The sequence below is a fragment of the Micropterus dolomieu genome, linkage group LG05, assembly GCF_021292245.1.
Source record: "Micropterus dolomieu isolate WLL.071019.BEF.003 ecotype Adirondacks linkage group LG05, ASM2129224v1, whole genome shotgun sequence".
In the NCBI taxonomy this organism is placed as follows: Eukaryota; Metazoa; Chordata; class Actinopteri; order Centrarchiformes; family Centrarchidae; genus Micropterus; species Micropterus dolomieu.
This window is the reverse complement of record NC_060154.1, coordinates 31,862,453-31,880,865: the sequence shown is the minus strand read 5'-3', so window position 1 is coordinate 31,880,865 and position 18,413 is coordinate 31,862,453. Positions and strand designations below refer to the sequence as shown.

The 18,413-nt window shown below is 39.9% G+C and overlaps 1 protein-coding gene across 14 annotated transcripts in view; it reads right to left on the bottom strand.

Moving 5' to 3' along the window:
• Positions 1–18,413, bottom strand: part of szt2 (SZT2 subunit of KICSTOR complex) — a 145,476-nt gene that overhangs the window by 93,775 nt on the left and 33,288 nt on the right. For 10 of the 14 annotated variants that reach the window (XM_046049705.1, XM_046049706.1, XM_046049700.1 and 7 more), the window contains 18 exons: positions 17,794–17,872; positions 17,586–17,674; positions 16,681–16,849; positions 16,396–16,513; positions 15,054–15,167; positions 14,444–14,647; positions 14,166–14,263; positions 13,150–13,288; positions 12,726–13,049; positions 12,116–12,308; positions 11,136–11,183; positions 7,985–8,112; positions 6,822–7,089; positions 5,695–5,866; positions 5,451–5,543; positions 4,940–5,018; positions 2,163–2,453; positions 1,783–1,918 (listed from right to left, as the gene is read on the bottom strand). In XM_046049705.1, the coding sequence (XP_045905661.1) occupies positions 1,783–1,918; positions 2,163–2,453; positions 4,940–5,018; positions 5,451–5,543; positions 5,695–5,866; positions 6,822–7,089; positions 7,985–8,112; positions 11,136–11,183; positions 12,116–12,308; positions 12,726–13,049; positions 13,150–13,288; positions 14,166–14,263; positions 14,444–14,647; positions 15,054–15,167; positions 16,396–16,513; positions 16,681–16,849; positions 17,586–17,674; positions 17,794–17,872 (2,742 nt within the window). The remainder of the gene's footprint in view (positions 1–1,782; positions 1,919–2,162; positions 2,454–4,939; positions 5,019–5,450; positions 5,544–5,694; positions 5,867–6,821; positions 7,090–7,984; positions 8,113–11,135; positions 11,184–12,115; positions 12,309–12,725; positions 13,050–13,149; positions 13,289–14,165; positions 14,264–14,443; positions 14,648–15,053; positions 15,168–16,395; positions 16,514–16,680; positions 16,850–17,585; positions 17,675–17,793; positions 17,873–18,413) is intronic. The other 4 variants (XM_046049710.1, XM_046049698.1, XM_046049704.1 and 1 more) reach the window with 2 other exon arrangements.

Sequence of the window (18,413 nt, the reverse complement as noted above, 5' to 3'; positions counted from 1 at the left end):
GTTTCCCAGACAGCCTGTATCTGTCACATTGCTAAGAATAGTGCAAGCCATTATTGTTATTAACAATATTATTATTAACAGAAGTGAGAGCGGGACGTAAGTGTGAAGAAAAGGACACTGGTTCTGACTATCAGGGGCCTTTTAGAACAGCCTGACTGCCTGACGGCATATATACAGGCCATATAGTAAAATGCTTTGCCTTAAGAATGAAAATCATTGAACGCTTAGCTCATACTACGAAAGTACAACTTTAAGTAGGAAAGATGTTTTATTATTAATATTGTTTTTATTTTTCTTTAATAAGCCCCATATCTTTGTATTTCTTGTAAATGACCTTTCTCCGCCTTTGAAGAGCTCTGTCTGGGCATGTCCCTGAAACACAGATATATTTTCAGACCTTCAGACATGTTCAGAGTTAGCAGATGTCTCAAAATAGGACACCTGTTTCAGTAAAAGGAAGCTGAGGTCCACAGTCTGAGACTAAAGATCACAAGGTAAACAGAAAAGGCGCCTCTGAAGTCACATGTATATATATGACATTTACAGGAAGGCGAGCGAGGAAGAGGTGTGATAGAGAAAAGAGGTTTTGAGAATATTAAAGATTCTCAATTGTCTTGCCTTAACTTATAGCCTATGTGGTGAGAAAATAAGGGCCAATTAAGCTTATGGTCAAGCCCTACAAGCCAGACGTTTGAGGAGGGATGAAGACTCCTTCTTGCCTATTCTTTATAAAAGATGTGGGCCCGAGAGTTCAAGGTCTCTTCTTACTGAAAAACCTTAGCTTACAGCTCTCTGTGTAGGGCAGATTGTTGTACCCTGATTTAAAGGGGAATTTTCCTATTGCCTTAAAGAACAGCAAGAGCTCAGTTTAGCATTATGACAGGGTCTTGTGAGACTTTTTAACACTTTTTGTGTTTTCTCTTTGGGTGGACACCTTAACAAAACTTTTGTCTTCATTTTCTTCCCGCCTCCCAGACTGGTAAGTTTTTTTACATCCTCACTGCCTACACACCTCAGATAACCAGAAATTTGGCGTTAAGGAACTCATTCCAGATTACTACTCCCTGAAAGGGAGATTAGATGTGAGTGTGAGCTTGAGTGGTTGTTCGTCTATGTGTGGCCCTGCGATGGACTGGCGACCTGTCCAGGGTGTACCCCGCCTTTCGCCCGATGTCTGCTGGGATTGGCTCCAGCCCCCCGCGACCCTGTACGCAGGATAAGCAGTTGACGATGGATGGATGGATGGAGCGAGATCTAAGAGCTCAAGATGACATCTTCAGACTGCTTGTTTTGTCCAACCAATAAAACCCCAAAAATATTCAGTTTAGAGGAAAGCAACAAATCGTCACACTGGATTTGCTGGTAGCAGAGCAGAATTTATATAATAAATTTTCGGTCAACAATCAATTAATAATTTTAGCTCTATTACACACTTATCCACTGACAGACAGCTAGCTGCTTTAATACACCAAGAAAAGCTGCAATGTCCTAACAACTGCAAGACAGAATATCCTGCTAACAAAACTAAACATGGCAGCAAACCAATATTTAAAACAAAAATCCTCTTTTGCCAATGTTTCTTCAGAAAGGAAATGCATTCAATTTGGCTGTCAGGGCTCAGTGAACTCCACAGAGTACCTTTAATACTGCAGTGTGATCAGGGCATTTAGAATAAAGATTTTAAAAAATGGAATCACAAATATCACATAAAAAAAAAAAAAGATAATTCTCTTTTCTTGCCAACCCGCCGAATTGTGGCTTTTTGCTCACACTTCTACTCACCTGTCGTGATGGAAATCCGCCATGACTTCAATCTCCACAGGTAGTGTCAGGACAAAGATATCTAATGTGACTGAGAGCTCATCCAAATCCACAGACTGTAAGGCCTCAGCGTTCTCCAGGCAGGAAATAATCTCACCTGCAATCACAAAACTGAAATAAGCACCACAACAAAAGAGTCTAAGTGGTCAAAGTTAAACTTTTTAAACCAGTTGTTTTGACAAAAGAAAGACGGCTGTCAAAATGTGAACTACCTTGTGAATATTGGACAAAAATGAAGGTTTCTTTAATGTGAGAAAGAGAGATCCTGAACAGACTTCTCGTAATCAGAGTGGTGTGTTAACATTGTGTGTCCCTATTCTGAGGATCAAAGAAACAATCACCGAGGCAGGTAGGCAGTGTTTGTATGGGCATGGAGCCGTGGCAGCTTTTCATATTGACGGAACAAGTGACATGAACGAACAGCGGCGGCATGTCCAGCTGTGGCCCCTCGGGCTCCAGCAGGGAGTCTCCCTCCAGGATGCTGAAGGAGTCCTGGTCCTGGTTGACAGTGTTGGAGTCTGACAGGGACTGGTCTTCGCCCTCTCTGTGGGAGCTGGTGCCCGGATGCTCCTCGTACTCTACCACCAAATCTGTGTCGCTCTCCGTCATGATGCAGCAGCCCGACATGTTTTCTACACACAAAACAATAAACTGGTCAGCATCTAATCACAGGGTGAGAAACATCATGTAGTGTCTCTCAGCCACGGAACATCACATTAACTGAGGAGGATTTCACAAAGCACTACTAGCAAGTTGGCCAGATAACTAACATAAGCCTTGTTTAAAGCCGAGATCTCCATTTTTTTGAGTATTACAACCCCCACTTCTGTATTTGTAAAAATAATAATCAGCATTATAAATGCAAAATCCATTGTGTTAAGGAGGGTCCATGTGAATTCTGTTGTACCACCTCTGCAGAGCGCGTAGATGCAGCAGCCCCAGGGGTGCCTCCGATCCAGCTGGTGACCTTAAAATAATGTCTGTAAAGCCCTCACACAACAGGATCATCTGGGCAGATAATCTGTTCCAACTAGCCTCGGATCGGGGATATCCCCGTGTTATGAAAATAAAGTGGGCCAGGTTCAGGTGTGATGAAGAAGTTTCAGAAAGTGATGAAGACTTGCACAGCATCATTTACTGAGCCCGGCTGAGGAGATACAGTGCCAGCATCCGCTGATTAAACACATGGAATGCCAACACCAAATCTGAAGGATACTTCCTGTCAGGGAATATTTCTGCTTCCTAGACCTACAGAGATTCACTAAGTGTCCAAATAAGGTTATTGTTCACACTTTTATACATCAATCGCATGTGCTCCAATCGTCTCATGTGACGCTCCTCAGCCAATGAAATCTGTGCATTCCGACGCGAGTCAAGTCCGCGAGATTCACCAGAGACGTTTTGGAAACACACATGAATTGAGGAGACGAAAGGAAAGAGATTTCACCTGGCTTTTAATCAAGAATGTACAGATTCTTACATGAACATTCCTCCCACAGGCAGTTCAAAACCAGAATATCTCAGATCTCCAATCCTAGCTGGCAGGACAAACTAGAGCTCACGGCAGCTCTATAAGAGGCAATGAAAGAAGAGGAGGCATTACAGCTGTTCATTTGTTATATGTTGAGTGTTTATTATAGAATTGGTTAAGAATACACTTCAAGCTACACTTTTTATTTGTTTTCTAAAAAATTAGGCACTTTATTTTACTTAAATTTAGAATTTATTATTAGAGTAGTTATTATTTATTATCCCTCCAGTTTGATGTGAAAACTGAATATTATATGATTTGACAGTACGTTGTTGACTAAAAACATATGTTGATACAACTATATATGGTACTGAATGATAACGCAAGTTAGTCGTTTTGATGTTCTGGACCTTTGCTTCAGGAAATTTTCTCTAACTGGACCTCTTTGAATTCTAATTGAATACCCCTGTTCTACTGGATATTTTTTTTATTTTTCCTTTATTTATTCAAAAGAGGCAGTGCACATTAATTAACATTTCAGCTCTGCATCAATATAAATATGCCAGATTTAGCCAATAGGCTCATTTTCATCTGTAGTCCCTGGCAGGTCATTACAAAAGTCAATACAAAAAAGGACGACATAATAAAACAATAGAAGGAATAATACAATCCACCACAATATACAAGACAGTCATTATACTTCACTATGCAGATCATGAGCTAGTTACTAAAGTAAATCCGTTATAAAGAGCAAGACGTTAAGTGCTATTTAGGCAGTAAAGTGCTTTTCTATGCATTTAAGTGCAATTTAATGTATTAAAGTGCTATTCAGTGCTGCATCTAGTGTGGAACCAAACAGCAGGGTGAGACCTGCTGACACATTGTGTGTCATTCAATCCAAATTCAACACTTTCAACATAGAGCCAGTCAGTCTGTCTGTAATGAAACAAAATAAACATATTCTCCACCTTAGGTCGCCTAACAAATGTATAGCTGTGCATCACTGTCAACAACCAGGCAGAAAAGAGAGAGTGTGTGACCTGGCTGTCCCCTTTGGCTTACTTTATCTCAGCAACTGACCCTATCATTACCTGTGTCATAGTACTTCTAAATTCTTTCACACCCTGTGATTGACCCAAAATCTGCCCAACTACACTCTACTGTGCCTTAGAGGGCAGCAAATTGCACAGTGAGCATGAAGTCACAGGCAGAATGACAAAAACCAAACACAGAAAATCTAAGAACCAAAATAAGGATCTATGGCGCGATGAACCTGCAGGGAAATTACAGCCAACAGCGAGAAGATCAAAGAGGCCGGCTGTCTACGTCACATGATTTTGCTTTTATGACATCTCAACCTGCGAGGAGACATATCCACTGTGTTTACTGCCACTGATGGTCAGGAGGGAATCAAACAGAACTTATCTTACACATGTAATATTTAGTTCATTCTGTTATTTTTAGGTTTGTAGCTGCTCTATGAAGAATTTTGCTGAATAATTCTGACTGTCATAATTGACACTGTTCCCCAACATGACTGTGTGAATGCGTCAGATTTAGACAATACAATTGACGGGTGTCCCAGCTAAGATGAAAACATTTAAACCCAAAACAAATTTAGGCTAATCATTTCTGAATTCTCCTCACCGTCTTCAGTAGCTGGCTCAGCCTCTGACAGCATCTCCTCACTGGGTCTCCTCCCTGTCTCACAATCTTCTGAGTCCTCCTGAGGAGACAAACCACAGTGCAAGTTCATTCAGTCCACTCAAAAGCAGCATTCATGTGGATATGTGAGAGTGATTTTGACTGGTTTTTACATCATTCATTTATCTCTTAGGGTCCTTTTACACCTAACAAATTACAGCTGTGAAACCTCCCGGAACACGGTCCACCCCAAACAGCTGACCCTTGTCCAAAAACTTTCAGACCAGTTACAGGAAGTTTTGGCAGGCTATCGTCAGAGCCAAAAAAAATAAACAAATTCCTCTGTTATTGCTATTTTTGCCCGAGCCGATGTTAATCTTTTCCTTTACTCTACGTAATCTCTAACACTTCATTTTATCGTGAACGATAATAAGAGATGAAAGCAAAGTAAGGTGAGTCTGGCCAAAACATAAGACACCAATAGGAAATGCAAAACACAACTTTGTCAGCTTACATCTTTCTTGGATGATGGTGGGCAGTAGAAGAAGTAGTGTGGATTGGAGGGCACCGCTTTGAAATACTGAGACACGATCTCCATGAATTTATCCTGTGGAATGATTGTTTAAACTTGAATGACAGTTTTCACTAATTAGCTCACTAATTACTCAGAGGAGAGTCTATGATCAAAATCAATAACAAGGTATACTTCTACTTCTAAAATATGAAATGAAGAGCGCCTGTAAGACTTTGGACAATACCTGGATTATTTTGTGCAGATCTGGATACACTTCACACTTGGGCTGTGTCTGCAGCACTGTCAGAGGGAATTCTGGGATCGTGGCTGTCTTGGCCTCATCCAGGATCAGTGGAGATGAAGGAGCAGAGGACTTCCCTCTAGATTCAGCTTCACTGGCATCGTCCATTTCAATACTATTACCAGAAATATCACAAGATTAATAATTGTGTTAGCTCATAGGAAACTGTTGTTTTGCATATTTCGACTCAGTCGAATAAAAGAGTCATATTTTGCAATTGAAGATTTCTTAAAATATTGTTGAAATAGTCTTTCTAGTGAGCTAAGGTATCATCACACACCTAATATTTACATCACACCACAACGACATCCATGTGGACAGACGTGAGCCAATATATATATATATATATATAGATATAGATATATATATATAGATATATAGATATATATATATATAGATATATATATAGATATATATATATATAGATATATAGATATATAGATATTTATCGTGCATTCTAGTTGTACCAGGAAGTCGTAATTTCCGTGTTCCCAGTCATGAACTTGCCCCCTTATGTCAAATTCCCAACTCGGAAAGTCGGGAGAACCTCACCAATCCCGGCCTCTAAATCTGAATAAGTCAGAGTAGTCATGTGCACATTTGCATATATAATGTACCAAATATTTTTTAATATGTATTAAAAAACTGTTACCACAACAATTCTTCACATTGTTTTTCATGCCATGTGTGCATAAAGATCTCATCAGAATAAAGAGAAGAAAGAAATAATCTCCATAGGCTATGACCCCACAGAACGAAATATAGAGGCTACAATGAAAGCATTTGCATAAATGAAGGTTTTATATCAAAGGTTTAAATTAAGTAGTTGATCACCATGTTTGAATAAAACTTTAGGCAGCTGTGTGCAGTTACTCCTTACTGCAATTTTATATGCAAACTTGAACGTAAGCAGGTACATACGTTAACATGTTGTTTTATTAAGCTGTTATTTGTCACACCCTATATATTATATGATGTTATACTATATACTCACAGTTTACACTACTTTACTCGTTGTAATAAACTATAAAGTTGTAAATGTTGGCTTTACTTCAAGTACATTGTCTCACCTGGACGAGGAGGCCATGGCAGCCCTGTCATCTGCTCGGTCCTCCTCAACCTCTCCTATAATAAAGGTGGCAGGGTTCCTTGAAGGTTTTGGTTTCCGTTCCCATCTGCGAGCTTCGCCATCTTCCCTGAACACTCTGATGTGTCCACAAAGGGTCTGCAGAAAGGTGGTGACGTCGATCTCCTGCAGGGATTCTTCACAGTAGTCCATGGCCATGAGGACATCCTGCGAGCTGATGCTGTAGCACTGCTGCAGGCTGCGGTACACTCCTGAGGAACACAGTGATTCAGACCTAAAGTCAGTGACAGTTCACACTTTGACTTCTTGTCAACCATATAATCTTGGAGGAAATTGTGCAACATCTGAAATGCTCCTCCCACTGCCTTGATATTCTACCTACACACTTTCTACCAGATCTTTTTCAAATAGTCAACTTTTATCTACAGAAGCGTAATGTATTCACTCGAAAGAAAAAAATCTGCTGTTATCTCAGAATTATGAGATAAATTTGCATGGGGAAAATGTTCTGCTCTGTTTTCTGAATTAAATAAATACCTAAAAAAGCTCTCAGCTGCATGGGGTAGGCCCCCTCCAACAAAAGAGCTAGCAGATTGTTTTCCCACGAAAGCATCTCTAACAATTCTGAGACAATTATCTAGTTAATTCTTGTTAATTTTTCCTCAAATGAATGCATTATATTCCGTACTCTACTCTCACATTCCCACAGGCCCTGAAAACTGCAGTGGCAGTTAATCCACTCTTACAAAGAACAATCTAGACACCTTTGTGTCGAAAAATTTAAGGCCTGCCCTATCTAACTGAACAACTTCTTGGTGCTGAACAAGTATTTTGACGTCTTTCAGTCAGGAGTTCGACCAACAGCACTTAACAGACTACTCTTGTTAAGGTCTTTAAAGATATCCATTTAAACACAGGCAGTGCCCGAATTTCGGTCTTATTATTATTAGACCTCAGTGCTGCATTATGTGTGTTTTTTTATATTGCCTTGGATTTCATTTACATCTTTTCTTAATGCCATTTAGGTCTTATGTAAAGCACTTTGTACTTTGTACTGTGTTTTTGAATGGTACTATACAAATAAACAATCATAAATTTGCAGTAAACATAAAGTACAGCTGAGGCTAATGGGTGAAGGAAGGTCACCTTTGACGTAGCTCTGGTGGTAATGCTCTTGCAGCAGGCTGCAGTAGTTGGCCAGCTCCTTGTTTTTGTGAGGCTGAGCCAGGAGGTCGGTCCAAGGGGATGGACTGCTGCGGTCCAGAGACAGTGACCTACCAGAGGATGGCACAGCCAACATACAGAACATGTTCAGTTAGAAAGACTAATGCAGGATGTACTGAACCCACATGAACTATAATCCACTTCCACACAGCCCTAACAATACAATGCCAGTTGAAAAGACAGGCAAATCCATTCTATATCATTTTGCACAATCATTTAGACAGATTTAGCCCAGATCTCCATTACAGTAAGCAAAGTGGAGGAAGCCAACAAGCTTGTGAGGGACAGCTGAACCTCCACAGCATTCTGAAGCAGTATTAACAAAATTCATTTATCAGGACAAACGGGACAGAGAAACATGAATCAGGTGAAAAAAGACCTTGAAGTTGGTGCTTTTGCAACATACACAGTCACTGCAAAGCCGCAGCAAGCACAGCTGTACCAGCTGTAGTACAATAAACAGAGCGGTAGCAGTCCGTTTATGGTCTAAACCTTCAGTACTACACACACTTTAACTTTGAAACTAGACTAATTTCAGTTTATAACTTTCTGCATGAAGCCCTGTAAAAAGTATCAACATACATAACATCAAACATATTTATGGAGATGTAAGTTTGCCAGATGAAAATTTATGGCCTTTGTGTTTTATCTTAATAATTAGTTAGTTATAGATGTAAGTTATACATCTTACAAAGATAAAATCATTTGTTACATTGAATTTGCATTTAAATGACAAATGAAATCATTACATTTTCAAAATATCAAAATTAAACCAGAAGCCTGAATTTGTCTCTTGTTTATAATATTTACCTTTTCAACTCATGATGCATTTACTTTAAGAAAGCTTGTCCTTTCAAACAAAAAGTCAAATTCAAAGGTTCAGTGTGTTTTAGTGGCATCTAGTGATGAGGGTTGCAAACAGCAACCAACAGCTCACTGTGAATTCACATACTCCTCTGATGGTCCCATCAGAGGCCGTTATTAAAGTACTTCTACTTCACTTTACGTCAGAATGTGGAATCAACATGGACACTACTACAAAGATGTGTTGGTTTAGCATTAGTCCACTCTACATGGACAGCAAACTAACCATTATAACTATATTATATTACACTACATTAAATTATGTTAGCAAAATATGTATGCGCAATACATGATTTTGCACAAATCAAAAATTTCTTACCATCAACCATGTTGTCCGCCCTGTTTCTATGTAAATAACGTCAACAACTCAGCTGCTCCTGTACCAAAATTTCCTTCGACTTAATTTGAGCAGATTCATAATTGACCATATTATATATATATATACACACACACACACACACAATGATGTGAGGGAATGTGGTATTTTGCTTAATAAAAGTCAAAGAAAATACGTAGTTCACAATAAATGTATTAATTCTAATGGCAAAATTCCACATACATAAATGTAAATTCAGCAGTAAAAAACGTAACCTTGTACTTTATCTACATGATGTTGTACATTATATCAATTTAATTTCTAAATCCAACAACAAAAAGGCTTTGAAAACTGTCAACATATGGTCCTCTGTTGTGTATACTTTATGCCCTATGTACACTTTATTCCTTTATGTTACAATTAAGATTTAAGGAGGAGAAGCTATGGTGGCTGACACGCTCTGTCAGCTCTTGTGCTAAATAATTTGTGTCGTCTTCCATTTGTCCAAATTTCACGTCTCTTCTTACTTCTAATAAACCAGACTACTACTGCTAAATATTAGACACTGAACCTTTAAAAATATTCTTGATCTTTTATTTGATATTCTTCTAAATCATCATCTAAATCAAATTAAACTGTAAAAATATATTATTATCCTGGTGGCACACTCCAGACTCCACACACATCGCTGTCAATGAAGAAAAACTGACACATACCTACTAAGTTACAGTACATTTACAGAACTTTTTTTCCTCTGTGGAATCAATAATACAGTATTGTAATATAAGTATAGTAAATGATTCTTTCTGTGGTGCTCAGTTAGCGTATTTGGTTTCAGCATAGATGGATGGATTATATTTTAGTATGATTTCTATATTACCACATACAGTTTCATAAATGTGATCCCACTAGTGTATGTGGCTCTCCAGATAAAAATGAAATCAGATAAAATGATAATTGCAGCTGTCAGTGCACTTTGAACACAAAACATTAAAACGTAGCCATATCATTAACAGCACACCCACAGTACATAGTAACAGCGACCTGTTGGGAGTCCGGGCTGTTAAGATTTTATTTGTGCCTGTTTGGAATCTGGGTAGCTACCAGTACATGTTATTATTAGTGCAACAGAAATTCCTATTTTGAAGGGAATATTTAACTTGCTCGATGTCACTGTCAGAATGCCTGCCTGCTTTTTATTGCCAACAGCAAACTAAAAAAGAAATGTCTGTAAAACAGCATTATCATACACTAAACATACAGATGTTTTGTCCTTTTGGGAGAAGAGGATCTCTGTCATACTGATGTGAGTTCATCAGTATGACTACTATTGTGTGACCATTACACACAGTCACACATGTGACATATTGTTAGTATTAAAAGAATTAAGTGTAGCTATAACAGGCAGAAATAGATAAAGGCAATCTGTGCCTGAGCTTGTACAACTGAGCCCCAAGTGAGCAAGTAGTAACTGCAACTTTATGTTTTTATGCACAGACACAAACATCCTTGCATCCAAATGTTTCCTTTATATTTGACATTACCTCTTGTATGGTGGGATATTCTTGGGGGGGAAAAAAACTTATTTCTTGGTTTCCTGACTTCCTGGTGATGAGTAATTGTTGCAGCTATGACAGCAGACGTTTAAATACAAAACTGTGTAAACTCATAGCTCGTGTGGCCACACTGCACCCACTGCGTGTGTATGCAGCAATACATGCCTGAAGAAGCAGCACAGACAGGCCTGGGAAGGGAAAGAGGCTTTGGAGCCTACAGAATTTGAAAAGCAAAACTTTTCCACTCTACAGAAAACAAGTTCTCAGAGGCATCCAATGAAAGTTGTGCAGCACCTCAGCAGAGAGTGAAAGAGAGAAGAGAGTCAAGCAGCGCTACCTGAACTTCATCTGCTGATTCATCTCCCAGGATTCAGCATCTTGAGCTCTATTCTCACGTGTGAAGACAACCAGAGACACGTGTTACACATGTTAAACAAGTGGACTGCAACTTACTTCTGACAAAATCCATGGCTCAGTTAGGTCACACAATGCTTGGCTCTGTTTTATGTCATCATTTGTATTGGTTTATGATAACATTGTACTCACCAAAGTTACTGCCGAAATCTAGGAACACAAAGGAGTCACCCATCAAACCAATAGTCTACCCGGATGATCTAAATGATCTTTCAAACATTTTATAGCACGAAGCGACATGACCAAGTGACAGATGCAACATGCTCACATCACAACATCAGCTAGTCATTTTTAACAATGCTTAGATTCCATGCAAACCTTGTTGGAGAGAGTGAGGTGGAGCTGGTCTAATGCTATACTGAACAGAAGGACTGGCTCAGATCACTGGAAGTTCAGTGTTAGACTGAGCTGAAGGCAAAGACTGTATACAAGAAGTGGATCTGGCCTCTGGGTCTGAAAAGTGAAGCCACAGAAACAGTCGGGTCGTGTGGTAGGAAGTACAGATAGAACGTGGAGTCATCGGCATAGTAATGTTGAGAATGCCAGTCAGTCAGAACAGAGAAGCTAAACGTCTTCAAGTAACCATGTCCACTTGTGCTTGATTTAACCTTCCTTGGACACCTTGGTGAGTACAATATTATTATTACTACCAATAGGAATGAAAGCCAAAACTACAAAAATAAGTTTGAATCAACCAGAATTGTCCTTTTAATGTTGATGACATAGTAAGTAAACCGTAAGTAATAATGGAAAAATCTCACTTTCTTACTTGCTCTTTAGAAATAAGCTGATAGTCAGCATGAAGCCACTGAAGCCTTAACTGTTCCTCACAGTATTGATCAAAATCTAAAATCTTTTTTTTTTTTTTCAATATTTGGACCCTGCCTTTGTTTTTCACAGTACCTGAAGAAGATGTCCCTGGGTTGGCGGCTGGAGTTTGGGTGTACCAGTTGCTCCTTCAGGTGCTCCAGAGAGCAGTTGTAGACGTAGACTGGAACCTTTAATTGGCTGCTGTCAGAAACCTGCCTGCTGAAGCTAATGTGGACATTGGACTCCTGTGGTTCAGAGAACTGAACTCCCTCTTTCTCCCCCAGATCTGGAAAAGTTAGAAAAGTCAAAGTTTGTCCCCAAATTGATCAGCCCTAGCGGTCTGTTAAATATATGTACTGTACATAATGTGCTAACAGTTAACAGTGTGTGGCACTGCTTAACTTTGGCTCTTAAAAGGTACAATGTGTAAGAAATTAGACTACTCTCCAGCTGTCGAATGATGGCAGCATATCAGTTCATAACTGCTGCTAATTGCCGTAAGTTAGCCGTGCATCTGACTTAGTGGTCCTATTAGCTGACTGAGTCCAGAATGAGCACTGTTACTTTTTCTAGATCTGTTGGTAATTTCTTTTAATAATTTAAACTAAACTTCTTACCAAATCTAACACATTGTACCTTTAAATCATTTTGACTGGTCTACACCAAATTGGTTTTGAATACAACTCTGGACAAAGCATTAGACCTGAGCCTGGGGTCCCGGACTCTGTCTCCAACACTCTGCTGTCCCAGCTCTCCTGGTCCAGGATCATGGAGTCAGGAGGCCCAATCTGGCCATCGGACTGTGTTGAGAGCAAAGGGGACCTGGCGATGAGGTGTCCACTGCTGGAGCTCCTTCGCAATTTACTGGCCAGACTGAGGCTGGATTCAGACCTCTCTGGCCCACTGGTGGAGCCAGACAGGGAGTCGGCCTGAGATTTGTTGCTGGGAGTCAGCGTGTCGTCCTCCTGCGTGCTGACGTTACTCTGAGGCTCTGTCTCCAGCCCTGACGCCATCAACTTCAGAACATCTGCAAAATAAACATCATATCCACATTTAGGTCTTTTGCATTATGAGATGTGGTCAAAAACCTAAGAACCACATTAACGTAACCAAAACTCAAGGTGTACCTGTGAAGGAAGCAGGGAGGAAGGTGAGGAGGATCTGCTGCGAGCTGATGTACTTGGCGTAGCACCTCCACTGTGGCGTAGAGCAGCCGCTCTCCCCCAGCAAGGCCTCTTCATCCACAAGGTCTGCATTACTGAAACTCTGCCGGAGACAGAGAGGTAACACGTGTTTGTTACTGTACTTGTAAGGACTTGTTAATAGAGTACTACAATTACATGTACCTCCCTGGTAGACTTTTAAAGTGAAAAATTAACAAGAAGTGTTGAGTTTCACTGACGGTAGCATTTGTGTTAAAAGCAGCTGAGTGGTGAGTATGACATGACCGTTTTTGTACTGACGGAAATGTACATTATACTAAATTTATTGTTTCAGCCATTATAGTACAGGTAAGTTCCCCTCCACAATGTTTTTACCAGGCTGGCCTTTATATGTTAGGGCTTGCTATTATTTTAATAACGGCTTTTATTATAGAATTTGCGATAATCAGCGCATTTTACAGAACTGTTACTTTTTCTCGTTCTGCTGATGATTTTTGAATAATTTACACTAAACTTCTAACTCCGCCTCTCTGTTTCTTTTTAAACGTTATTTACTGGCTGTTATAAACACAGATAATATCAGCCTGCACATTTGTTGGTCAAGTTCTAGATTCCACATAAAGTTTTAGAAACCTAGGCAGGGAACACGAGGCTAAAATAATTATAACCCTAATCCTTCCCTAACCCCTACATCTAATGATAACCACAAACCCAAACCTTTAACCCATTACACCTACTCTGACCTCAAAGTCAAACTCAGGTAAATGTGTTTAGTTTTGCCATTACATGTTTATGATATTGATGATATGATTGTTGGTAGATGGAAAACCACAACTTCCATTCCACTTTTAGTCTGTTATTCCCAGCTGCATGAATACATTAATATAATATACACAATAATTAATATATTAAAAATATAAAATTACAACATGTATTGCTCACTTACTATTATGGCATAATGTTTTTTATGGATGGGCTACCTGTAAAGTGCTGGTGGATCCCATCACCTCTTTGCTGCTGCCTGTGGTGTGGAAAGATGTCATAGTGTCCTGTCTGTCTGCAGGCTTTATGTACTCCTCTGACAAAACACAAAACATCCATGTTAGAGCTTGGAATCAACGGTGACTCTGATCAAACTGGACACCAGAAGGTCCACGTCAAAAAGCTCTGGAGCTCTTTTATGGAAGTAAACCTTTCACAAAGTCACATACATTATCAGGAATAATGGCTGAGATGAGACGCAGAGACATGTGCTGACCTTTAATAACAGGTAAGGAGAAAGGAGCCACATGGCCGCCTCGCTCTCGTTCCAAGATGTGGTGCATGAAGGTAACGTGGTCGGCGTCAACCAACGGGATCTCTCTGTCACTGAGATCGTGCTCCAGGCTGCCGTGGAAGAGGCTGAGCAGCAACTCGTTGGACAGACAGGGGGAGCTGTGGACCTGCTCCTCAGACTCCCCTGCTACAGACACACATGACAACATGTAAAGCATGCCCTGGTATCCATTGATTTGCCCGCTTTGTTTTTTGTTTCATTTTAAAAAGCTGTAGAAAAAGGATTTATTTCATGATGGATGTATATTATACAGAAGCCCTTAGAGGCAAGAGAAAAAAAATATTCTGCTGATCCATTTTCTAAGTCTGATCTAAATAGTTTTCTTTAGTTTTGTGAAAACAGGTGAAAAACACAAGTACATAACTTGCGAACACATTTAGCATATGTTTAGAGTGCATGGACAAGTAAAAGCTCCCCTGGAAGAAAACATAGAGTAGTGGTGCACTTCAGCCTCTTATGGCCAAAATGAGTATTACAAAAATTATCCTGGCAAAACTTTTTCCCCCACAGATGGACTGTATGAGCACAGTACCTGTACTGAATGTGAGGAAGAAGAGCTCAACCTGCTGGCATTTTGGGAGCAGATGAATGAGGTCAAACTGGAATGGAACTGTGTGAATGCTGTCCTCAGAGACAAGGGCTTCTCCTGCTCACAAAGAGGAAACCCAGCCATCAATTTACAACGACTACAAAGACACATGCACAGATTTTACATTACAAACATGCATCACTTGACAGAGCCAGTGGCTGCAGGGAACACGTATTAGTACAACACAAATATATTGGTACTTTGACAGAAAAACTTTAGTTATATCCGATTAAATTAAATTACTGTTAATCTAATGTTAATAAACTCAACAGTTCCTACACAGATGTTTCACATTAAAAGATCAGTATTTCTGTTATAGAAGAGAAACTCAGTACTGCTGTGGAAATGTACATTATGCTGAATTTATCTAATTAACTATTACTACTATAGTACAAGATATTCCTTCTGTCCTCAGTTTTTTACCTGGCTTTTATTAGAGGCCAGATTTTGTGTGTCTCTGTTGGCCATGTCCCAGTTATTCTGTGAGAATCAGTTTTTAAAAATTCTGGCTTTTATTTGAGAATTTATGGTATTTACAGTATTACAGGGGTGCTGTTTCTGACCCATTTAATTCAAGATTTAATAAAGTGAAAGACAGAAATGCTTCTTTTCATTCACTCATTTCTATGGCATTTTTTATCAATCGATCAAGTTATTTTGCGTGTGTTGCTTCAGTACAGCCTTTGCCTGAGTTACCTGAATGAGCTGGTGATCCCAATCAATAAAAAAATGTCACGATAAGATTTTATATACATATCATATGATGACCTTATGAAATATGATGTTTCCTTATAGATTATGCTACCCAGCAGTAAAACAGCAGTTGAATTCAGTTATACCTCGACACACTTAATTAACCGCTGTTTACACATTAATGCATCAGTAATAATAACCCAAAATTATAATAGAGAATAGTACAATGCTCACAAGGCATAAAGACCACTTTTACATTTGATACTTCATTTGATTATAATACTTTGTAATATTCCATCGCATTCACATTCACATACATTCATACACTGGTGAAACAGCCACCACGGACTTTTCAAGGTTCAGTATCTTCACACTCCAGGTTACACTATGACATGTAGCCTGGAGGAGTTGGGGATTAAACCGCCAATCTTCCAATTAACAGGCAACCCACTCTACTTCCTGAGCCACAGCTGCCCTTTCACCACAGTATGGATCTTCCTCCATACTTCATCCACTGCTGCTGGCCACCATGTACAGTGTCAAGTAACAACATACAACATGTGCTTTTCTAAAGAGCAGTGAGTTTTATTACCTCTCATATCCTTGAGTCCAGCTGGCAGTGAGCAGACCTGATCTTTGTTCTGACACAGTTGGCTCAAATACTCAAAGGTCATCATGGTGGACATACAGGCCAGATCCCTTGGGAAGATCTAGAACAAAACACCAGGTCACTATTAAACTCAGTCTAAGACTTCTTAAATACAGTTATCCTTACACACAGAAAAAATGAGCTCTCTGCCTGCACACCGTCACACACTCAATAGTGTGACGGACCACCACTCTGGGACTAGCTGCTGTATACACTAGTTATACACACTGCATGAGGGATCTCCTGGTATTTGAGGCCCTGGAAGTGGCGATGTTGATCCATGCAGTTCATCACTGTGCCACTCTGGGGTTCTACCCAGCACTCTGTCACAAGGTTCAGCTCGGTGTCCACATCTACAGCCTCCACCTCGGTGTCGTTGTCATCATCAGTGGAGAAACTGGAGTCCCATGAAAGACAAAGGACAACGGGATATCAAAGTTGCCAGTACAGCTCAAGCAAACTAAGTACAGCATCTTACAATGAAATATTTTTTTTAAGTCTATTAGGGGATGTGTTCAGTGACACTACGAAGGCAATGCACAATTACAGCCAGTTTTCATGACGGAGGGTCAGTGTGAACGCCAAGGTGTGCAGCGCATCCACCTGTGCTAAAACAGGGTAAGTTCAGAGACCCTCCCTCTTCTTGAAAAACTACTAATCAAAACCTGCAGACTGTTGGATCTAAGTGGCACATAGCTTGGCCACGTTTCTTTCTTTTGCACCATCTTATGGTAGTACCACAAACAACACTCTGAATAACTGTCCACGTCTGTGATTTGTTCATCAATACAACCCACGAGCCTGGCTCTTTCGTGTTGCGGTCAATTTGCATGTTTGGTACCCGGTAGACCAGTGGTCAGCAATAGGCGGCCGGAAAGAAATTTGGCCCGATGCCAGACTTGCCGACCCCTGCCGTAGACCCACATTTGAATTCCTTCGCTACAACCAGGAATGTGATCGGCCATTGCAATGTTTTGCTAGATGATGTCGCCTTGTTTTGCAACAAAAGTTGAGTTAAGTTAAAATTCAGCCAGCATCAGCACGCCATTCAAATGAATGAGGGGCTGCATTCTGTTAATCCCATCCATCGGACTAAAGTCAGTTAAATAAGGTGTGATTACTGCCAGTCTCACCTATCCTTGGTAGACGTAGAGTGAGGTGGAAACAGGATGTACTGAACAATACAAGAGGGACTCTCTGTGTCCGTGTCCCCTGACATGCCCTGAGGATACAAAGTCAAATCAGTGGAAACAAATTAGGACCAGCAGTGATACCCCCCCACACACACACACAACAAACCAACAAAATCGAAACCTAAATCGTTTGGTGGCTGATCTTTACCTTCATTGGCAGCTCAATCACCATGTTAACGATGCCCTCTCCACTAGCAGCAAAGTGAAAGCCTTCTGATATACGGATCCTACAGACATCAAGAGAGGCAACAAATTCGACAAAGCTGCTTGTCACACATCAAACCAATCCAGACACAATTATTTAAAAGTGAAATGATTAGATTGGAAATGCTGTAATTATACACTAATGAAATAAGAAACCTCAGATCACATCTGCAATCCAAGTCTGTTGCAATGTGTCACTGAATGTATGGAATCAGCCTGTGCCGATAATATGTAAAACAGTAAATTCTGTACATTCTCAATTAAAAGTGGATATTCAAATAATGACCCAGTCTTAAAAATAGTAGTAGCTGGGAGGAATAAAGAAGCCCAGGTACATTTACTCATTTGGCAGACGCTTTTATCCAAAGCGAGTTACATTTGAGGAACAACATACAATCATTAACAGAGCATAAAACACAGCATGAAATCTACAACTGACATTAGATATTAATAAAAGCAGCAATAAATACTAGTAAGTGCTAATGGTACATATCACATCAATCGGGTAAATACCTAGGGAAGACGTTAGAGTTAATAAAAAGTGCAATCAATACAAGATAATTG